The sequence below is a fragment of the Lolium perenne genome, chromosome 2, assembly GCF_019359855.2.
Source record: "Lolium perenne isolate Kyuss_39 chromosome 2, Kyuss_2.0, whole genome shotgun sequence".
NCBI classification, from domain to species: domain Eukaryota; kingdom Viridiplantae; phylum Streptophyta; class Magnoliopsida; order Poales; family Poaceae; genus Lolium; species Lolium perenne.
The window spans coordinates 297146288-297165345 of NC_067245.2; the positions used below are offsets into that span (position 1 = coordinate 297146288).

Sequence of the window (19058 nt, forward strand, 5' to 3'; positions counted from 1 at the left end):
GCCCATCTCGTAAAAGTTTTAAATCGCCTATTCACCCCCCCCCCCCTCTAGGCAACATCCGTGTCCTTTCAGACCCTGCGGAGGCTTCATGCGGAGTTGGCGGCGCCGGCGGTGATATGACATCGCCATGTACCTGGGCAGAGTGTGTGTGTTCGTGTGCTCTCTGGATATGTTATGTTGTACTCTATCCTGTGGTGTGTGGCTCGGTCTGGGGACCTGGTAGGCTTTGTGTCGTGGTTGAGCGGGTACTCGCTGTTCTGGTCGATGGTGTGGTTTTGGGAGCGGTGGCTCAGTGTGTTGCATAACTCATAACTCTGTATGTGTCGTTGCTTTATTAATTTAAAGCAGGGCTAAGGCCTTAAGTTTAAAAAAACTCGGTGATAGTGGTGGGCTGTGGCCAGTCTTGCATGGCCTGAGTCTTCCTTGGATCTGTGGCCACGCCGGCGCCCGAGACAATATGTCCGAGGTACTCAAGTTTGTCACACGCGAAGGAACATTTGCTATTCTTGATGAAAAGTTCTTCCGCCTTCAGTATAGAAAGGACCTCGCGCAGATGCTTCACGTGCTCCTCCATGGAAGGACTGTACACGAGGATGTCGTCCATGAACACTAGGACAGAGCGGCGAAGACAGGGTTGCAGAATCGTGTTCATCACACACTGGAACGTCGCCGGCGCGTTGCAGAGACCGAAGGGCATCACACGAAATTGATAATGTCCCTGGTGAGTCTTGAACGCGGTCTTGGGCTCATCAGCCGGCAACACCCTGATTTGGTGGTAACCGGCACGCAGGTCTAGCTTGGAGAAGATCCTGGCTCCAGCAAGTTCGTCGAGCAACTCATCGATGACCGGCATTGGAAACACATTCTTCACTGTGAGGTCATTGAGCCGGCGGTAATCCACGCAGAACCGCCAGGTGCCGTCCTTCTTCTGCACCAGCAAGACCGGGGACGCGAACGGCGACATGCTTGGCACAATAATCCCAGCCTGTAGCATGGCGGCGACTTGGCGCTCAATTTCGTCCTTGTGTGCCGGTGAATAACGGTATGGCCGAGCATTAAATGGGGCTGCGTCTGGCTGCAAGGTGATTGCGTGGTCATACTGTCGTGGAGGTGGCAGTGTCGTTGGCTCTGCAAACACTGGACTGAACTCCTGCAACAGTGCTGCGATTTCTGGTGGATGCTGGTTGTCAACGCTACAGTGTGCATCAGGTGGATGAATAATTGCTACTGCCCAAACCTCATTACCCTTTGTCCATTTAGCCAGCTGCTCCACGGAAATTTCGCGGACTGAAGTCTGTTGATTGGCTGCTACGCCGTGCAAAGTGACTTGTTTTCCTTCATAAGGAAACGAGAGGAACTTCTTTTCCCAATCAGTCACCATTGGACTATGTTGCTTGAGCCAGTCCATACCTAAGATGGCGTCATAGCCACCCAGGTCGAGCACACGCATAGCTGTAGTGAATGTAGCTCCGTGCGACCACCATGACAATGCTGGTACGATCTTGGAGGTGTACATGTACTGACCATTTGCCACCTTAACAGGCATTGGCTTAGCGTCTGTAACTTCACACTTTATCCGGTCCAGCATATTGGCGTTTATAAAGCTGTTGCTGCTGCCCGAGTCCACCAAGATGAGCATCACCTGATTTCCCACCAGAGCGCGAAGGCGAAGGCAGTTGGAGCTCTCTGACCCAGCCATGGCATTGATCGATAGGCTCAGCTGTTTGGCCTCAGCAATGTCATCCATCTCAATAAGGTTCAGCACTTCCTCAGATAGCAGTATCGGGCATTCATTTTGTTCCATGACATTGACCACTGCAGCAGGTTTGGGAGCACATTGATGTGTAGGATCATACTTGTCACCACACTTAAAGCACAAATTGTTGGCGCGACGATAATCCCGGAGTTGCCGATCCTTCCAGAGTGTTCCTGTTGCCAATTTCAGTGGTGGCCTCGACGCCTCACCCCCTGCTGAGGAAGATTCAGTTCGCGTTGCTGCAGCATAGCGTGGACCTTTCTGTTTTGTTGTCTCCAACACTTCTTGTTGTACTCGAGCCAGCAGATAAGCTCTTTCCAGGGACACCGGCACTTGTGCTTCCACCATCGGACGGAATTCAGGTTTGAGGCCCTGGATGAACTGCGTGATGAAATACTGCTCGTCATAGTGAGGGTTGTACCAAGACCAACAAGTGTAATATCCCCCTTGCTGGTATGATGATCAGCGTGAGGATCAGATCTACACACAGAAATCGTGTGAAGGAAGAAAGGAGAAACAAAACAAAGCAGAGAGAAGGAGATAGTTTGCTTCGTTTCTATTTCTTCAGACTTAACTCATTCGGTTACAGCAGATCTCCCTCTATGTAGCCACACACACCACGCCACACAGCTGGCCCTTAGCCCTACCTCTCACACGCCCAGTGGGCCCCGTTAACTTAACACACACACACACTGCTGGCGCCACCCACACACACGCCTTTGGCTCACGGTGGCGCCCATCCATGCCTAAGGCACACCATCAGACGTGACACTCCCACGAGATCTGGCCCGATCCCAAGCCCCTCCGTTGCCGGCCGGAGGTGAGGCGCCAAAGTTAGTTTCCTAGGTTAGGAGTAGTTTCCCGGCGTTTTGCCGGTTAGGTTTGGAGTAGAAGCTCTGGTTCGGGGCCAGAGCGGGCCGAGTGCTGGCGGCATCTCTCTTTGCTCCGGCGGACGGAGCCCAGGAAGCCCCTCCTCGACCGATCTCAGCAATAAGGCCCGCGTCATCTCCTTCGAGCTTCTCTTCGCGCCTCTTCATCCGCTCCTAGCCAGTCTTGGTGGTGAGGGGGAGCGGTCGGAGTGGTAGTCAAAGGCTTGATCTGGAGGTGGCAGGGGCTGAGTGCCTCTCTGGTACTCTGGCGCGGCACCAGGTGGCCCGTCGCCGGCGACCTCCCTCCAGATCCATGGTGGATCTTTGTCTGGAGTTCGTCGACGGCTACGCTCTTCGATAAGGTGCCTAGGAGTCGTCAGCTGGCGAGAAGATTGCCCTTACCTCCTTGGCCGGCCATGGTGGCGAGGGAAGTGGGCAAGGGGGTGGGTTGCTTGGTCTCTTTCGGCCTGGCCGGCCGTGGAGGTGAGGAGGCGGGAGGTGCCACACAGCTCTGCTTCTCCTTCTTGCTGATGACGCAGTAATAGTCGCGACCGGCTCTCTCTCTTGCTTGTTCAAGCACCATGGTGGTGACTTGATTGTGGGAGTTGCTTGACGGCGGTGGCGGCTTTGTTGAGGAGCTCCTCTCCGATGCTGTTTGGCGTCGGACTGAATGACAGTAGGGTCTGCTCCAACCAACGGGGTTCTCCTGTGCTTCGTCTCCAAGTGGTGTGTCCCTGGAGATGCTGTGACAGTCCGTCGGTCGAGCTCGATCTGGAGGAGGAAGATGGAGGACCTGGTCGCGTTTTCTGTTTTCTCTTTAGGGTCCTCTTTGTAATTCTTGACCCCTATGTAATTCTTAGTATCCCTTTGGGTCTCTTTGTACTCCAGTTATTAAATGCAGCTTTGTCGGATTTCCACCCGAATGATTTAAAAAAAAAGTGACTCTTCCTAATGGATTGGGGATTAGGGGAAAGAAACTGGGTGAAGACAAAGGTTCACCCAACTCAATGGAAATTATCCTCACCAATCCCTAGTTCCCTATAAATACAGTGGTGCCAAAAATAGCCTATGTGTGCAAATTTTGATCCGTCGTCACCACAACATATAGGCATCGGTTCTGTCATTTGACAAAGGTTGTGGAAAATAGTCGAAATATTTAGAACAAGCCAAACCGAAATAGCATATGTCGAGAAGAAATCTACACTCAATTTACTACACCTGTCGAAAAAACTCACCTAGTTTACAAACATATGGTTTATAAAAATATATGCAACATAAAACTAATGGACACATCAGCCGCAAACCACCTTTGCAACATGAATACAACCATTCACATTGGACACCCATAATTACAACATGTCTTTTTTGTGTATATAGCAGATCCTATATGAACTTAAAACATGTCAAATGAACTTATGCAACAAAGAAGTTCTTCAAACTGATAACATTTCATCATCAATAAACTGGGGGCACCAACCTCGCCAACTGATACGTCCAAAACGTATCTACTTTCCCGAACACTTTTGCTATTGTTTTGCCTCTAATTTGTGTATTTTGGATACAACTAACACGGACTAACGCTGTTTTCAGCAGAATTGCTCTGGTGTCTCATTTTTGTGCAAAAATTCAACTTTCAAGAAAATCCCCGGAATTTATGTCGAAGGTCTTATTTTTCCAGAAGATTGACGGAGCCTGGTGGAGGCCTGAGGCCCCCACACACTAGGCCGGCGCGGCCCAGGAGGGGGCGCGCCGCCCTAGCGTGTGGCCCCCTCGGCCGGCCTCTGACGCCCCCCTCTGGACTACTTAAGGGTTTCGATCTAAAAACGCGAGACGAAAAGTCGAAGTCGCCAGAAACCATCCAGAACGCCGCCACCATCGCGAAACTCCGTCTCGGGACCAGAAACTCCGTTCTGGCACTTCCCCGGGACGGGGAATTGGAGGAGATCATCGCCATCATCACCACCGACACCTCTCCATCGACCAGCCATGTTTCCCCCATCCATGTGTGAGTAATTCCCCCGCTGTAGGCTGAAGGGGATGGTAGGGATTGGATGAGATTGGTCATGTAATAGCATAAGATTGTTAGGGCATAGTGCCTAGTGTCCGTAATTGGTACTTTGATGATATTGTTGCAACTTGTTATGCTTAATGCTTGTCACTAGGGCCCGAGTGCCATGATCTCAGATCTGAACATGTTATTGTTTCATGATGATATGCATTGTTTTATGATCTTACCTGCAAGTTGTATACACATGTCGCTGTCCGGAACCCGAGGCCCCAAAGTGACAGAAATTGGGACAACCGGAGGGGAAGGCAGTGATGTGAGGATCACATGTGTTCACGGAGTGTTAATGCTTTGCTCCGGTACTCTATTAAAAGGAGTACCTTAATTTCCAGTAGATTCCCTAGAGGCCCGGCTGCCACCGGCTGGTAGGACAAAAGATGTTGTGCAAGTTTCTCATTGCGAGCACGTACGACTATATACGGAACACATGCCTATGGATTGCTTAGTACTTGGATACTGTTTTATTACTATCTGCAAATGCCCTGCTTTGATTGTTACATGAGTTTCTCTCATCCATGCAACGCCCGTCATCCATCCCTGTGCCTACAGTATTTTAATCCTGTTGATTACTATAATCACTACTGCTGTCTTTGTTACACTGCTGCTGATATTTCACTACTGCTACTGCTATAAAACTGTTACTACTGACAAACTCTTGCGAGCAAGTCTGTTTCCAGGTGCAGCTGAATTGACAACTCCGCTGTTAAGGCTTTCAAGTATTCTTTGTCTCCCCTTGTGTCGAATCAATAAATTGGGTTTTACTTCCCGCGAAGACTGTTGCGATCCCCTATACTATACTTGGAGCTCTGCCACCACCGGACTTTGAACGCCCGTAACTATCCTTTCCCACCCACCATCATAGCCAAGCTCGTTGGGGTTGTAACGTTTTGTTCTGAGCTCCAACTCAAGCTCATAGTGAGATCATGGCAACGCGATCCATGTACTTACTTCGTGAAAGAGGATATTGTGGCGGGGGGGGGGGGGGTGGAGAGGGGGGAGCTGGAGGAGTTGTGAGCTAACACGAATCTACTTTGTTACATTCTTCTAAAAATAGAAAAATCTACTTTCAATATGGCACTAGTGAGATGATGTAAATTATTCAAAGTTTTGTATTTATAATTTACACTTGGTATTACTATGATCCACTCTTCCAAAGTATCCCTCGAAGTAACATGCTTGTTTGCCACACCCAAGTGGTCGATGACACATCTTCAACAATCATTAAAGCTTGACCAAGCCTTCATCTCCTTTCATGCACCTACTTCTACATTTCGAGCAAAGCTAGATTTGGCAAGACCGAGTGACCTAGGTTGATTCAAATCCAGTCATCAGTTATGCTAAACAAACTATACATGTACATATTTGTCGATCGCATGAACTTTAGAGGCGGAGGAACAAGGAATATATTGATATTCTAGTCTTTGGGTTGGATGCATGGGTGAAAAGAGTGTTAATATTTTTTTCTTTCTCCGTAATGCCATATTGAGGGTATTAGTTTCATGTACTAGAAAAATGGGTGCTGGATTTTTTCAAGTTTGAAAAAATAGGAAGGAACCTTCTTCTTTGGGTTATCTTCTTTTAGAGAATATAGGCTGTCAATTTTGCGTATTTTTCTACCTCTTACTAAAGAAATTTGTGTGTGAAAGATAGGGTAGAAGATGCATGAAACATGAAGGTTTGCACATGAATATGCAAGATTCAATTAGTCACAATAGTCAAGAGGCTAAAATTTCAACAAAATTGAATGGTTGCGTATATTTGATCAATTAGAGGCAGGACATTAAGTTCAAGAATGCACCTTATTCATCTTTCTTTAGTTAAAATCGTATAGAAGATGGCATTAATGGATTGAAAACTCGATGATGTGGATAGCCGACATGAATAGAAGATATCCATGTCGGTGTCTTTTTTTTTGCAAATGTCCTTAGCACTTACATGTGGAAGAATAAACAATGGCCAATGCAACTACATGATTTCATCATTTCAAACAATTGGTAGAGATATCACTTGGTTGGCTAAAACGATTAAAGACGAAACAAATTGCGGTGTCTGAGTTGCACATGATTTAATTCTATAATTGTGTAGTCACATGGTGTGATCTAATCAATTATATGACTAAAAAGGATGGTTTTAAAAATGATGATGTGGATTCCTTGAATGTCGAGATAGAGTATCACTAATGCATGATAGTGTTTTTTTGTTGCTCTATAAGAGATATTGATAAATGTTTTGTCTTGCGCACGTTGTATGTTGGGGGTGGTTGTTGCGAAAATAATAGGTAACATAAGGCTGGTGCCAATGCACCGCCCCACTCTCACCCGCCACGTCAGCTTTTTTCCTCACTCTCACCCCACTCTCACCCCACTCTCACCACACGGTGCCAATGCATAGGCTGTAGTGCCAGCTTTACTTCTCTTTCCTTCACGTCAGCTTTTCTCTCTCCTCGACATCAGCTTTTCATTTTCACATTACAACAATATAAATAATGCAAGGAAATTATTTTATTGAACTAAAATTGTTACCGATTACATCATAAAATAGTGCCAGCTCTATTTAAATTTTTGTGCAAAAAGCCCCTCAAAATTTGGCTCAAAACACCCTAAAATGCCAAATCCTACCATGTTTTTTATTTTTCCTAAGCAAATCCTAAAGTCCAGGGGGTTTTCTGCAAAACCCCCGGTCGTCTCCTACCTCTCGCCCCCACTCTCGCCCGCGTCGCCAGCGCTGCCGCCCTGCTACCGCCTCCCTCCCGCCTCACTCCCGCCGCCAACGCGGGCGGTAGCCGGGCGGCAGCGGGCGCTACCGCCGGGCGCCTGCCAGCGCCCCGCCCTCCCGTCCCGCCCCTCTCCCGCCCGCCTCCCGCCCCAGGCCAGGCGCTACCGCCCCCGCTCTCTCCCGCGTTGGCACCAGCCTAAGTGCAAATGTCCGTGATGAGAACCTACACATAGTAATTGCATACGAAGCTCAAGCTTATAACAATTATCCAAAATAATAATGAGTCTAGCGCACATTCACGCACAGAGAATATCGGTTGGAATTTTTACCTTAAGGCATGTGGTGCATAAGAAGATTTGACCAATAACCGACAAGAGCATGCAAAAATGGCGGCCATGATCTAAACAAGGTCTAGATGACATATATTCCCATTGATTCCAAATAACTTTACACGTGCGATAGAAATAAATTGTATGTATTCCAATGTCTTGAACTTGATATTCTAGTTGAGTTTGGTGCAACTATTAATTTTGCGAGAATAGTCCAGTCAACAAAGAAACAATGATATATTTTTATTTAAACTAGTACATATGTAAGGGGTGTTGGGACAATTTACTATGTGGAAATTTATACCTCCACGGAGGCGCACGTCACACCTGGCGAACTACAATAAACCGATAGGTACCCGTTGAGTAAACAAGAGGGCAAATGAAGTGGCAATTATGATTTTTTCAACCTTGGAGCAACACGCATCCAACCGGCCGTGTCCACATACACATCAACTTTTACATACTCCTACACAAAGAACCATCTGAATCATCGAGATTGTACTTAACACACGTAGCAGACGAATCAAGCAGTCTCTTAGATTAAATCAAAGTTCAAATCTTCATGCCCAATCGGTAAAACTATAATTTATTCGTTTTGAAAAAAAAAAATCGTTCTAGCCGTTGCTATCCCAGTGACCGGTGGCCCCCGAGTTGCCTCCCAGATGCACCAACACCTGAACACGGCCGTACAACTCGCGTGACCAGCTGCTCACTGGGGCCCAAAACTCGTGGCCCCACCTTGGCAGTGTGTGGAGAAAAAGTCGGTCGGAGCAGCCCGGGTTGGGCAGGCACTGCTGCCCGTACGCCAAACGAGTGTCTGTAGCGTTGCGGAATCCGCCGAGATCGAATCTCCATGCTCTGCCAGTGCGACGGCCCACGGACACGTGGACCCCGCGCTCGCCTGGACCCACCGGCAGAGAGTGACGAGGACTACAGCCTTTCCGCTCTGGACGGGGACGCCCGCGCCGGTACGAGCTCTCCGCCCACTGCCAGCCCCACGTGCCACGTCACGGATCTCCAGCCACGCACCGCGCGCACCACCGGCAGTTACACTGTGCCGTGGTTCCCACCAGGTACACGGACCCACCCGTCAGCCACGAACCTGCGTTTTAAAGGACCGAGGCACGAGTGACTGTACCGCACCTCACCCGCCCAAAAACCTCCGGCGGCACCAAGGAATCTACCGCACGGTGACTGTCCGCTGGGACCGGAACTTGTCCGGACCCACGCGGCAGCGAGACGGGCGCATATACCCGCACGGCCGGGCGGAGACTCCCCGAGTCCAGCTCCCCATGCCGCATCGAGACGAAGCGAGAGGGAAAAAAAAAGGTTAGTACTACATTATTATTCTCCGCAAAGTCTCTCTCGCGATCGAACCCTCGCCCTCGCCCTCGCCCTCTTCCCCACCCCACCCGTCGTCTCCTCCTCCCACTCCTCATCTCGCGATTGCCCAATTCCATCCAGGGTTTCGGGGATTCGCGCGCGGATCCACGGAGCTCCTCTAAAAGCTTCGGATCGCGTGAGAGCCCGCGCCTCGCTCGCTCGCCCGCTGCTGTATCCCCTTTTCGTCAGCCGCCGCCGCCGCCACGACGAGGAGGACCGGCTGCTCTCGCTCGCGCTGGAATCTCCGCCGCGACTCCGTCGACATCCGGTGAGAATCCTATCCATGCCGCTGCTGGCCCTGTAGTCTGAAGTCTGAACTACCACTCCGCGCCGTGCTGTATCTGGCCGCGGGCTCGATTCGATGCGTCGGAGGGCGAGCTGGTCTGCCTGACTGGAAGCTAGTTGGGGGATGACGACATCGTCCGCGTTTGTGCGCTAGCTTTACCGCGTGTCATGTCATGTCCGAGTGGGTGGGCGCGGCTGTGGCGTTGTTGTGTCAGTCAATCAGTCAGCCCGCCCGCCCGTCATCGCTTTACTAGCTGCCTCGCTTTGCGGGAGTTGGTGCTTGTGGAGCTGGAAGCTCGTAGGATTGCTTTGCCCCCCTTTTTTTTTTACTGAAGCGGTTTAGGCTGCCTTTGCGGATGGGGACTGGGAAGCAAGCGGGTAGTTCGGGGGGTGTATCTGTTTGTGCCGAGTTGATGCGCTTCCGAATTTGATGCGATCGGTTCCAGGTTCCGTGGTTCGCTTTTCTACTCTGAGGAGCATCCGTGTGATTCTGGGGGATGATTGCTGTCTTGGTCGTGGCTCTCTAGGTGCGGCTGTCTGAGGATTTGGAGAGTGGGCGTTTGGGGAACGCATTTTGTGATGCATATATGTTGAGGATTCGGATGCTGTACATCTGGGGAATGCATTTTGTATGTTGAGGTGGGTGTTTTTGAGTAGTAGTTGGTGCTCAATACAAACATCATGTTTATTTTTGGGGAGGCTTTCTTCTCTTCAGGGGTTTTAGTTTTCCTGGTATTTCGAGGTTGTGCTTACAGGGAATGTTTGGTGGCCTTTTCAGTCCGTGTTTTCATTTTGTGCTCTTGCCCTTTTCTATGTGTTGATTGAAGCATTATGATTTTCCAAAAATATAGGCGGATGTACACATTCTGTAGCAACACTGATACTAATTTTCACTGGAATTCGTGGGTTGATCGTAGTGGACAAATGATGCATGATTAATACGAAAGCTGACTCTTCTTCATGTGGTTGATCTTTTACCGACTGACGTCTCACGGTCAGCTATTTCAGGGTCTGTTCTCAATACTCTGGGCATGAATCAGTCTGCAAAGTGGAAATCGGAGTATTAAATCTGCTTGGTTTGTGAGATCTTGACCGTGCTGGATACTTACGGAATTGTCATTGAAGATGTTTTGGCACGTACCTGGACTCTCTGCCGCATCACCAGTGAGTGCTTGCACTTTCGAATATGTACTGTGTAGGTGACAGTTTTGAATTTTGATTTAATAATGGACATCTTGCCGATTCTTTCAGGTGGATACTATTTTAGACAAGGAAAATTTTAAGTTGGAAGACCTTCTAGATGAGGATGAAATAATCCAGGAGTGCAAAGCACTTAACACCAGACTAATTAATTTGTACTACTTCTCTTCCTGAACACTTCTTTGTGTTCTTTTTCTCATTTCTCTTGAGCTTTGGATTTCGTTGGAACCTCTTCATTTGCTGATATTGTTTTAACTTTGCATATATATGGACTTATTAATTTATTATGACTGCTGTGCATGTTTTCTGTACCTAAATATATGTGTTTAACTTGTCTCAAAGTTTCTACTTGAGTTTGTATTAAATTCGACTGGTATATAATCATCTCTAAATGTTACCACATTGAGTTTTGCCCTTTAATTTCACTGTCCACATCTTTGTTACCTGGACCTCCTTATAATGCTTATGCACCAGAAAACGGAATGTCCTTAACAGAAAATCATATATATTTAAGATATTAGAATTATGAGAGCAATAAATTATTTGATAATAAATACAAGTTCATTCTGGATGTTGTAGTTTACGAGACAAAGTTCAAGTGGAGTTACTGCTCCGCTACATTGTGGAAGAGACACCTGAAGATGCTGAAAAGAAGAGGATATTTAGGTAAATGAAACGTTTTGTGTTGTGTCCTACCATGGACTTTGCTCACCACCATCAGTGCCTGGTTTGCAGGTTTCCTTTTATAGCTTGTGAAATATTCATATGCGAAGTGGATGTCATCTTGAAGACATTAGTGGAGGATGAAGATGTATGTTTTACATTTAGCTTTAGCTTTTTTGTTGATGCAACAGTATTACCATAGTATGGTGTATTTTTTCTTTGCAACTGATGAGTTATGCTCTCTGCGCAGCTTATGAATTTACTCTTCTCCTTCCTGAAGCCTGACCATCCTCATGGGACTTTATTGGCTGGCTACTTTGGCAAGGTACTTTTATGCAATCCTTAGCTCCTGGAAAAGTTTGGTCTCTCTTGGCTGATTAATTGGCAATGCCCTGATTTTGAGCCTGACATACTGCGCTGCAGGTGGTTATTTGCTTGATGCTGAGAAAGACACTCCCACTTATGAATTATGTACAGGTTTGTGTAGTTTTGCTTTTATTTGCCATCTCCTATTTTGGTCTTCCATAATTTGTTTGATACAGAGATTTCCCGCTTCAGCCATTCATGTACCTTACATATATGTGGTATGTACCATAGTATTAAAAAGCTCAAATATGGGGTAGTCAACTAATACCAGAATCATCAACTTAGCGGATAATTATAGAATCAAACACTAGTCCATTACTGGGAACAAAAACTATACTTGTAAATGACTTAAATATCCATCTCAGGTTTACGAGCGCTCAAGGTTTATATATGTTTAACCCATTTCTGCCAGTTCCTTGTTACATGCGTATTTATTTAAAAGTTGTGTGTGCAGAGTATCCATGTAATTGGTTTTCTGTTTGTGTGCATTTCATTCTAACATTTAAATTTTTGCGTGCTATTGTATTCCTCCTGCAGGGCCACCCTGAAATAGTTAGCCAACTTGTCGATCTTATTGGGATCACTTCTATCATGGAGGTTAGTTTTGAGGACAAATTTAATTGCATTCTACCATCTATCTGTGGTTCTGACTCAAAAAGGAGCCCTGGTCCTCATTAATATTTTGAAAATTGTGACTTTTTGCAGTAAGTTAACTGAACCGTACCAGATAATTTGATAGTATGTTGGTCTGTAATGCAGGTGTTAATTCGCTTAATCGGCGCTGATGAAACTATGTATACAAGTTATGCAGATTCCATGCAATGGTTAGATGACATACAAGTCCTTGAGATGATTGTTGACAAGTTCAGCTCATCTGTAAGAACTAAACACTACTTTTAGCATCTAACCATGTCATTCGCTCACTTGCGCTGTTTATTCAATTTTCAAACTATTTCAAATTTGTCTATGCTGATACTTATCCACACCATGTTACTCTGTTAGCAAAGGCGTGTCCTGGAAAGCCTGCCTTTTGGATGTTAATTAATTAGCCAAAATGCATTATTCTCCAAAGGCACCATTTGTGAATTATCTGAAATTTGAATCGTCTTTTTCTAGCAAGAAACTTGCGCAGAGTTCTACATAACACTGACATACATTATGTTTGTCTGATGCCACATGATTGACTAGCTATTGACTTGGGTTTATCTCCTCTCATCCATTACTTAGGCTTGGCTAGTGAAGTCCTCTTTAGAAATACATAATCACCTTCAGATGTTAGTCTTGCCTTCTAGTTTCTGCTTCACATCCACATGTTTCTTGAGTAGTTGCTCTTCTTTACCCATACGAATTTAAGATGGTGAACCACCAGGCTATGTCCATGTATGCTGCAATGATATTCAGTTGCATCGTTCTGTAGTTACATCCTCACAAAGTATAAGGTGGCACAATATTTTTTCACAAAGCATGTATGAATTGTGGCTATGTCTCTTCTGTTGAAATTTTTCATTGTTCTTGGGATTTTGTGGTTTATGCTTTTATTGTCAACCTGACTCCTTTTAATTTTCTTTACAGGATTCTGCTGAGGTTCATGCAAATGCTGCTGAAATCCTTTGTGCAGTGACTAGATATGCCCCTCCAGCACTTGCTACGAAAATTTCCAGTCCTAGGTGCTTTTGATTTGTGCACTCTTACATTGTAATGTTGAATATGTTGTCTCAGGGCTTTTATCGTTTCAAATTGGTATTGACCCATCTCTGTCTTCTTTTCTTCTTTACATCACATTTGCAGTTTTGTGGGGAGATTGTTTCATCATGCCTTTGAAGATTCAAGACCTAAATCAGTGCTGGTCCACTCATTGTCAGTGTGCATATCTTTGTTAGATCCTAAGAGACTTGTATCGGCGTCCTACCAAGCTTTCCGTAGTCAGTTAAGTCATGGAACATTAGTCACTGCAAGTCCAGAAACAGTCAACGGCATGCTGGATAGCCTTGGTTAGTGGTCTATACATCTTTTCACATGGAGAGACACTCTAGCTACAGTTATTTAGGTCTTCATGATTTTCTGCCAGTTTTACATTTTGTATCTTCCATAATCCACAGTGAAAAATAAATAGGAAATGATACACATATTCAAGGATTTATATCTCTTATTTAGAGAAAGTGTTTTATACATCTCTGAAGTAACATGAATACTGTTATCTGTTGAATTAAATCCTACATGATTATTTCTGTTCATTCTTCATACACTTGGTTCTGTTAAGTATTAACTATGAAGTGCTGGCACTGCCCATATTTACCGGTTGTTAGAAACCAATGCTCCAAGTATATTATCCTCAAAATTTCTAAATTTGTGCTCATAATTTTCAGGTGATTTGTTGAAGCTGCTGGATGTTTCATCTGCTGAAGCTATACTGCCGACAACATATGGCAGCTTACAGCCTCCTCTTGGAAAGCATCGCTTGAAGGTATGTGGTAATTAATTTTGATCAGATTTACTTATTTGAACTAGTCCTGAAATTAACATGGGTGGAGCGCACGAAACCTATTAGTGAAATTTGTCTAATAGTCTTGGCAGAATTTTGAGGTACAGTTGACTGTTTTGTTTTTACCGGAAGAATCTCAAGTATTGAGATATGTATGCAAAGCATTGTTGTTATTTGTCTCCTTGTTCTGCAATTTGTGTTCAGGTAAATTCTACTTCCTTTGTTATAATTGATGGCAGTTATTGTTCTTTTGCAGATTGTTGAGTTCATCTCTGTCCTACTGTCGATTGGCAGTGAAGTTGCTGAAATGCGTTTGATCCACCTAGGAGCAATCAAGCATGTTATAGATCTATTTTTTGAGTAAGTTAGACACTGCAAGCTTTGCTTCACATAAACTTGTTAAAGAGCTGACAAAGTATTTATCATCAGGTACCCTTTCAACAACTTTTTGCATCATCATGTGGAGAACATAATTGTTTCCTGTTTAGAGAGTAAGCAGGATCAGCTGATTGCACATGTTCTTGACGAATGTAAACTAGTTACAAGAATTTTGGAAGCCGAGAAGAACTCTGCGCTGTCAGTAGATTTAACAAAGGTACCAAATAATGTCTCGTCTTTGATATACTCCCAACTGGCTGATAGGTCTACTTTTCCGACTGATATATTCACTTGTTACCCTCCTTGCAGCGTACGCTATCTGCAGAGGGAAAAATTCCACCAAGGAATGGATTTGTTGGGCATATTACACGCATAGCCAACAAGCTCATTCAGCTGGCCAACAGCGACAGCACAATCCAATCACATTTGCAGGTTTAATTTGTTTTGTTATCTAGACCAAAATTTTGCTACTATTACCCTTTCTCACATGCTACTGGATTTGTTACTAGTCCCTTGCTAATTATCTAATGGGCCCCTAGTGCACTGATAGTATGGTAGACATGTAATAATGTCTTGCAAAATTTCCTTGTTTGTTGGCCTGATTCCTATTATATTTCCGCATTGAACTTTGGTTGAAGCCATTACATTGAACTTTTATGTATTTGATTGGGTTGCAGCAAAACTCTGGTTGGGGCGAGTGGCACTCTAGCATTCTAACAAAGCGTAATGCGGTAGAAAATGTTTACCAATGGGCTTGTGGGTAAGTATCATTTGACTCCGTCTCATGAAATCATCTTCTGTACTGTTAGTCTATGCTTTTCTGTATTGATAGTATGTTCCTAGTTGAGCTCTCTTTTTGTTCATGTTGCTTCCTTATAAATCATAATGCTTTGCTCTGTTGAATGAAAATGATTCAAGGCAGTATGATCGCTTTAAGAATGTGATTTATGTATTCCAGAGTCCATACTTTATCCACTTGCTTAACTTATCTCTTTGTTAAATGTCCTGCATTCTTCCATGGGGAAAAAGTCATGTGCTGAAACATTTCTTTGGTCATAGCCGACCGACATCACTGCAGGATCGAGGTAGGGACAGCGATGATGAAGACTTCCGAGACAGGGACTATGATGTGGCTGCGCTTGCTAGCAATCTGAGCCAGGCATTTAAATACGGTATTCACAGTAATGAGGATGTTGATGATGAGGTCAGTATTTTACTTTTATTTTTTACCAGTGTCAGTATTTCCTTTTTGCATGTCACTCTTCTATCAAGGTATATAGCTAACCAGTTGTAAAACAGTTGTACTTGCTCCTGGATTTTCCATCTATTATATTTTGTTTAGATCTTTCAAACTCGTCTGATCTGTAAATGAATCAGTTCTTGCATATGTATTTTATTAGATAATAGAACAGGACTATTCTGTGGCCTTTGCATCCGAAGATGCACACAACACATCTCTGTCTAAATATATATGCAGAAATATTGATTCCTAACATTTACTACCTTGTAAAATGCCAAATCTATGTATTAGATCTCTAGAGCATAATAATCTTCTATTATGATTATGGCTTAAACAGTGGATACAGTGTTCAGATTTATTTGGTTAATAACTTATGTGTGGGTTATATATGCAGGCTCAAGTATCACAAGAGCGAGATGATGAGGTATGTTCAGCTTTGTTTTCTTAAGTTCATGCACCATTATATACTGTACAAACATGGTGATATTTGTATTTCCGGGACATGTAATGTGGTTGTTTGTGTATTGATTGTTACTATCCTTTGTAGGATGTGTATTTTGATGATGAAGCGGCTGAAGTAGTTATCTCCAATATTCGCTTTGGTGATGATCATGACAGGTATTTTCCTTGTCCATACAATTTGATTATTTATTTTCGTATGTACATTTTGTTTGATGTCTGCAACAACTGGCTGATGAAGAATATGCTTTGCAGGGGCTCCCTTTTTACAAACTCGAACTGGTTTGCGTTTGATGAGGACAAAGCACTGAATGATGGCCCAGAAGCTTCCCTTTCCGCGAATTTGGAGTTACCGTCACCAAATGTGGATGAGGATATGGATGAGGTCATTCTTGGTGAACCTATAGATGTCACAAAAGGTTTGGATCCACTGTTAGCTGGTTCTGACAGAGACTTAAATGAAGAGACTGGTCATGCAGTATTGACAAATGGCCCCATTGATAAGCTGGAAGATGACATCAGACCGCCAACCCCAGATGTAAAAGAGAGTCCACCTGAGTCTGTTGAATGGACAGAGGAAGATGCTGAACCTGCTGAGGTGTTGGTGAATACTGCTGTTGTAAATTGTGAGGCAGGAGACGAGAAGGCTATGGATGCCACCGGTGGAGTTATGTCCGGCACAACACAATTAGGAGAAGAACAAGGAAGTGTGAATTTGGTTGAATCCTCGGTTCTCCAGACCACAGTAGAAAAGATATCACCAGATTCATCGGATGCTAGTTCTGGAGGCCATTCTGAACCAGGTGATGGAAACTCTAATCTGGAATGTCCCTTGGCTGAACAGAAGCACGAACATAATGAAAGCTAGGGAAATGAAGTGGATCCGAGGGTAGCAGTATAGCACAGTTTTGTTCTCATGATGCCGGATGCCTGGATGGCATATGATCATGGGTGTGCAGTGCAGGTGCTTGGGGGAACGGGTGAGACCATTCTCGTTTGAACACCCCAGGGGCTGATGTTTTGATACAATTTGCATTTGATGGCGCTGCCATGCACCCAAAGATGCAAACATGGTCTTGTCGAGCCGCTCAAGCTTGTCTTACTTCTGTTGGTCACTGTACTCGATCTGTTGGCTACATATGATGCAGAATACCTAACAGTAGATATCTCTTTCTTCCTGCAAACACGAAGTTGGTCTCTGCTTGGATCGTGTCCGGTAAATAACTGATTATTGGTGATATCTGGTCTTGATACTTGTTCATTTCTCTAGGTGGTGATGTTAGTACTAAAATTTTGACTCGGATTTCAGGAGATATATTCTCATGTGTAATACTATGAATACCATTTTTTGTTTGTTTTCCCAAGTACCTATTACTTTACGAGCCTGTTCGAACTGTTGGATTTCATAATTACTACGAATTCAAATATGCACCTGAATGAAACTTGCGAAGGTGGCGGTGGTGATGAATGAATGATAGCGATGGTCAGCATGAACATTTGCATCAGACTAAAAGGGACACAATTTACAGGTAGTTTTATTCGACAGAAATGAGTCATACATAATCATCATTCATTGATGATGCTCTGCACATCAAATGCGGTGATCGAGCGGGAGCAAAAACGCCACCCGATTGCCAAAACTTTCACCCCGGCCTCCCATCGAATATGCGCTTCTGGTTCTGGCGTGGCACGGTTTCATATCTCTTTCACCAACAGTAGCAGCTAGCCCTGGCGTTCGATACAATCAGAAGCTGCCGCAGAAGAACCACTTCTTCTGCAGATAAAAGATATTCTTCCGTCAGACAAAAGCGCACACAACTGCGAAATTCTTACCATGGCCGCATGTCTGTAGGCAACGTAGGTACCTTGACACGTTTGGGCGATGCCACCCTCGAGTACGGGTAGCTGTTGCCGGTTTTGTACGGGGAGCCGGAGCCGGAGCCGTAACCGTTGCCGTTCCTGAATGCCGGCGGGATGCCGGACTGCCCGGGGCCGCCGGTGGTCTTCTTGTTGTCGCGGGCCTTCTGGAATATGACGGTGAAGCCGTCGGCCGTCGCCGGGTTCTTCACGTCCCACTCCCCGAATTTTGGTAGCGGCCGGCCCTTGTTCTGCGAGCATCGAATCATCGATCAGAAACGTCAGGGGAACCGCATCAACAACAAACAGGACAACCAGTCGTAGCAAATGCACGTCAGAAAGGAGTAGAAGGTACCGTCGACGCTGCCATGGCGAGAGCTAGCTAGCCCGCGCGAGCACGAAGGATTCCGACGACTTCCCGGCCGGCCGCCGGGAACGAGGTGAAGAGATCGAAGGGGAAGGAAGCCGCGACCACCAGGAGAAGTGGAGATGAAAATAGACGGGAGGGGGTGTGATCGAGGGGGAGGAGGGCGCCGCGTTTTATATAGCCGTGGAGCAGGGAAACCTCGTCCGTTCCTTTCTCGAGGGTGACAAGCCTGGCTTGTCCCTCAGACCCGGGCTCCGGTAATTTTCCACCGGTCAACCAAGAACAGTGTGGCCGTGCGAGCGCCGAGCGGGCTAGCTTAGCCAGTCGTGCCGGTGCCGTCCCAGGTGGCACCAGGCAATGCTCACCCAATTGCAAGTTTTGCAACTACGTTTGTGCTGTTGGGTGATGACTCGACGAAGGCAGGTGTTTGTGTTTCTTGTATCGGCCTACTTACGTTGTAGTAGAAGTTATTTTTTTTTTGTCTTTCTTAAATATGATACGGAGTACAGTACATCTTTTATGGTCTATATTCATCTCTAGCAGACACCCCAAACCGTAAACCCCAAATACGCGTATGTAGTCCACTCCAAACCGTCTAGGCTGCGCGACGGTTTTCTAGCCCGCAAACAAAACTAGAAACACAT

At 45.5% G+C, this 19058-nt stretch overlaps 2 protein-coding genes across 2 annotated transcripts; one reads left to right on the forward strand and one right to left on the reverse strand.

Moving 5' to 3' along the window:
- The first annotated feature begins 10406 nt into the window (after positions 1–10406).
- On the forward strand, positions 10407–17569 carry LOC127336129 (uncharacterized). The gene is made up of 19 exons (XM_051362903.2): positions 10407–10566; positions 10654–10757; positions 11182–11268; positions 11338–11413; positions 11516–11590; positions 11689–11742; positions 12169–12228; positions 12391–12507; positions 13204–13298; positions 13420–13622; positions 13998–14095; positions 14370–14473; positions 14543–14708; positions 14801–14923; positions 15169–15251; positions 15551–15695; positions 16126–16155; positions 16279–16349; positions 16446–17569. Exons 1-19 carry the CDS (start codon positions 10528–10530, stop codon positions 17056–17058), a joined length of 2343 nt encoding a protein of 780 aa, XP_051218863.1. The 5' UTR covers positions 10407–10527; the 3' UTR covers positions 17059–17569.
- A 129-nt stretch (positions 17570–17698) lies between these two features.
- LOC127336130 (uncharacterized) lies at positions 17699–18535 on the reverse strand. The gene is made up of 3 exons (XM_051362905.2): positions 18403–18535; positions 18056–18298; positions 17699–17964 (listed from the first exon to the last, which is right to left on the reverse strand). The coding sequence occupies exons 1-3, from the start codon at positions 18415–18417 to the stop codon at positions 17935–17937; spliced, it is 288 nt and encodes a 95-aa protein (XP_051218865.1). The 5' UTR covers positions 18418–18535; the 3' UTR covers positions 17699–17934.
- Positions 18536–19058: the final 523 nt, after the last annotated feature.

Bases quoted from the DNA above. Each gene is read 5' to 3' on its own strand.
- LOC127336129 (XM_051362903.2), top strand. From the start codon at position 10,528: ATGTTTTGGCACGTACCTGGACTCTCTGCCGCATCACCA. The intron at 10,567-10,653 runs GTGAGTGCTTGC...CGATTCTTTCAG, and splicing joins GACTCTCTGCCGCATCACCA to GTGGATACTATTTTAGACAA. The intron at 12,229-12,390 runs GTTAGTTTTGAG...TCTGTAATGCAG, and splicing joins GGATCACTTCTATCATGGAG to GTGTTAATTCGCTTAATCGG.
- LOC127336130 (XM_051362905.2), bottom strand. The intron at 17,965-18,055 runs GTACCTACGTTG...TTTTATCTGCAG, and splicing joins CATCGCCCAAACGTGTCAAG to AAGAAGTGGTTCTTCTGCGG.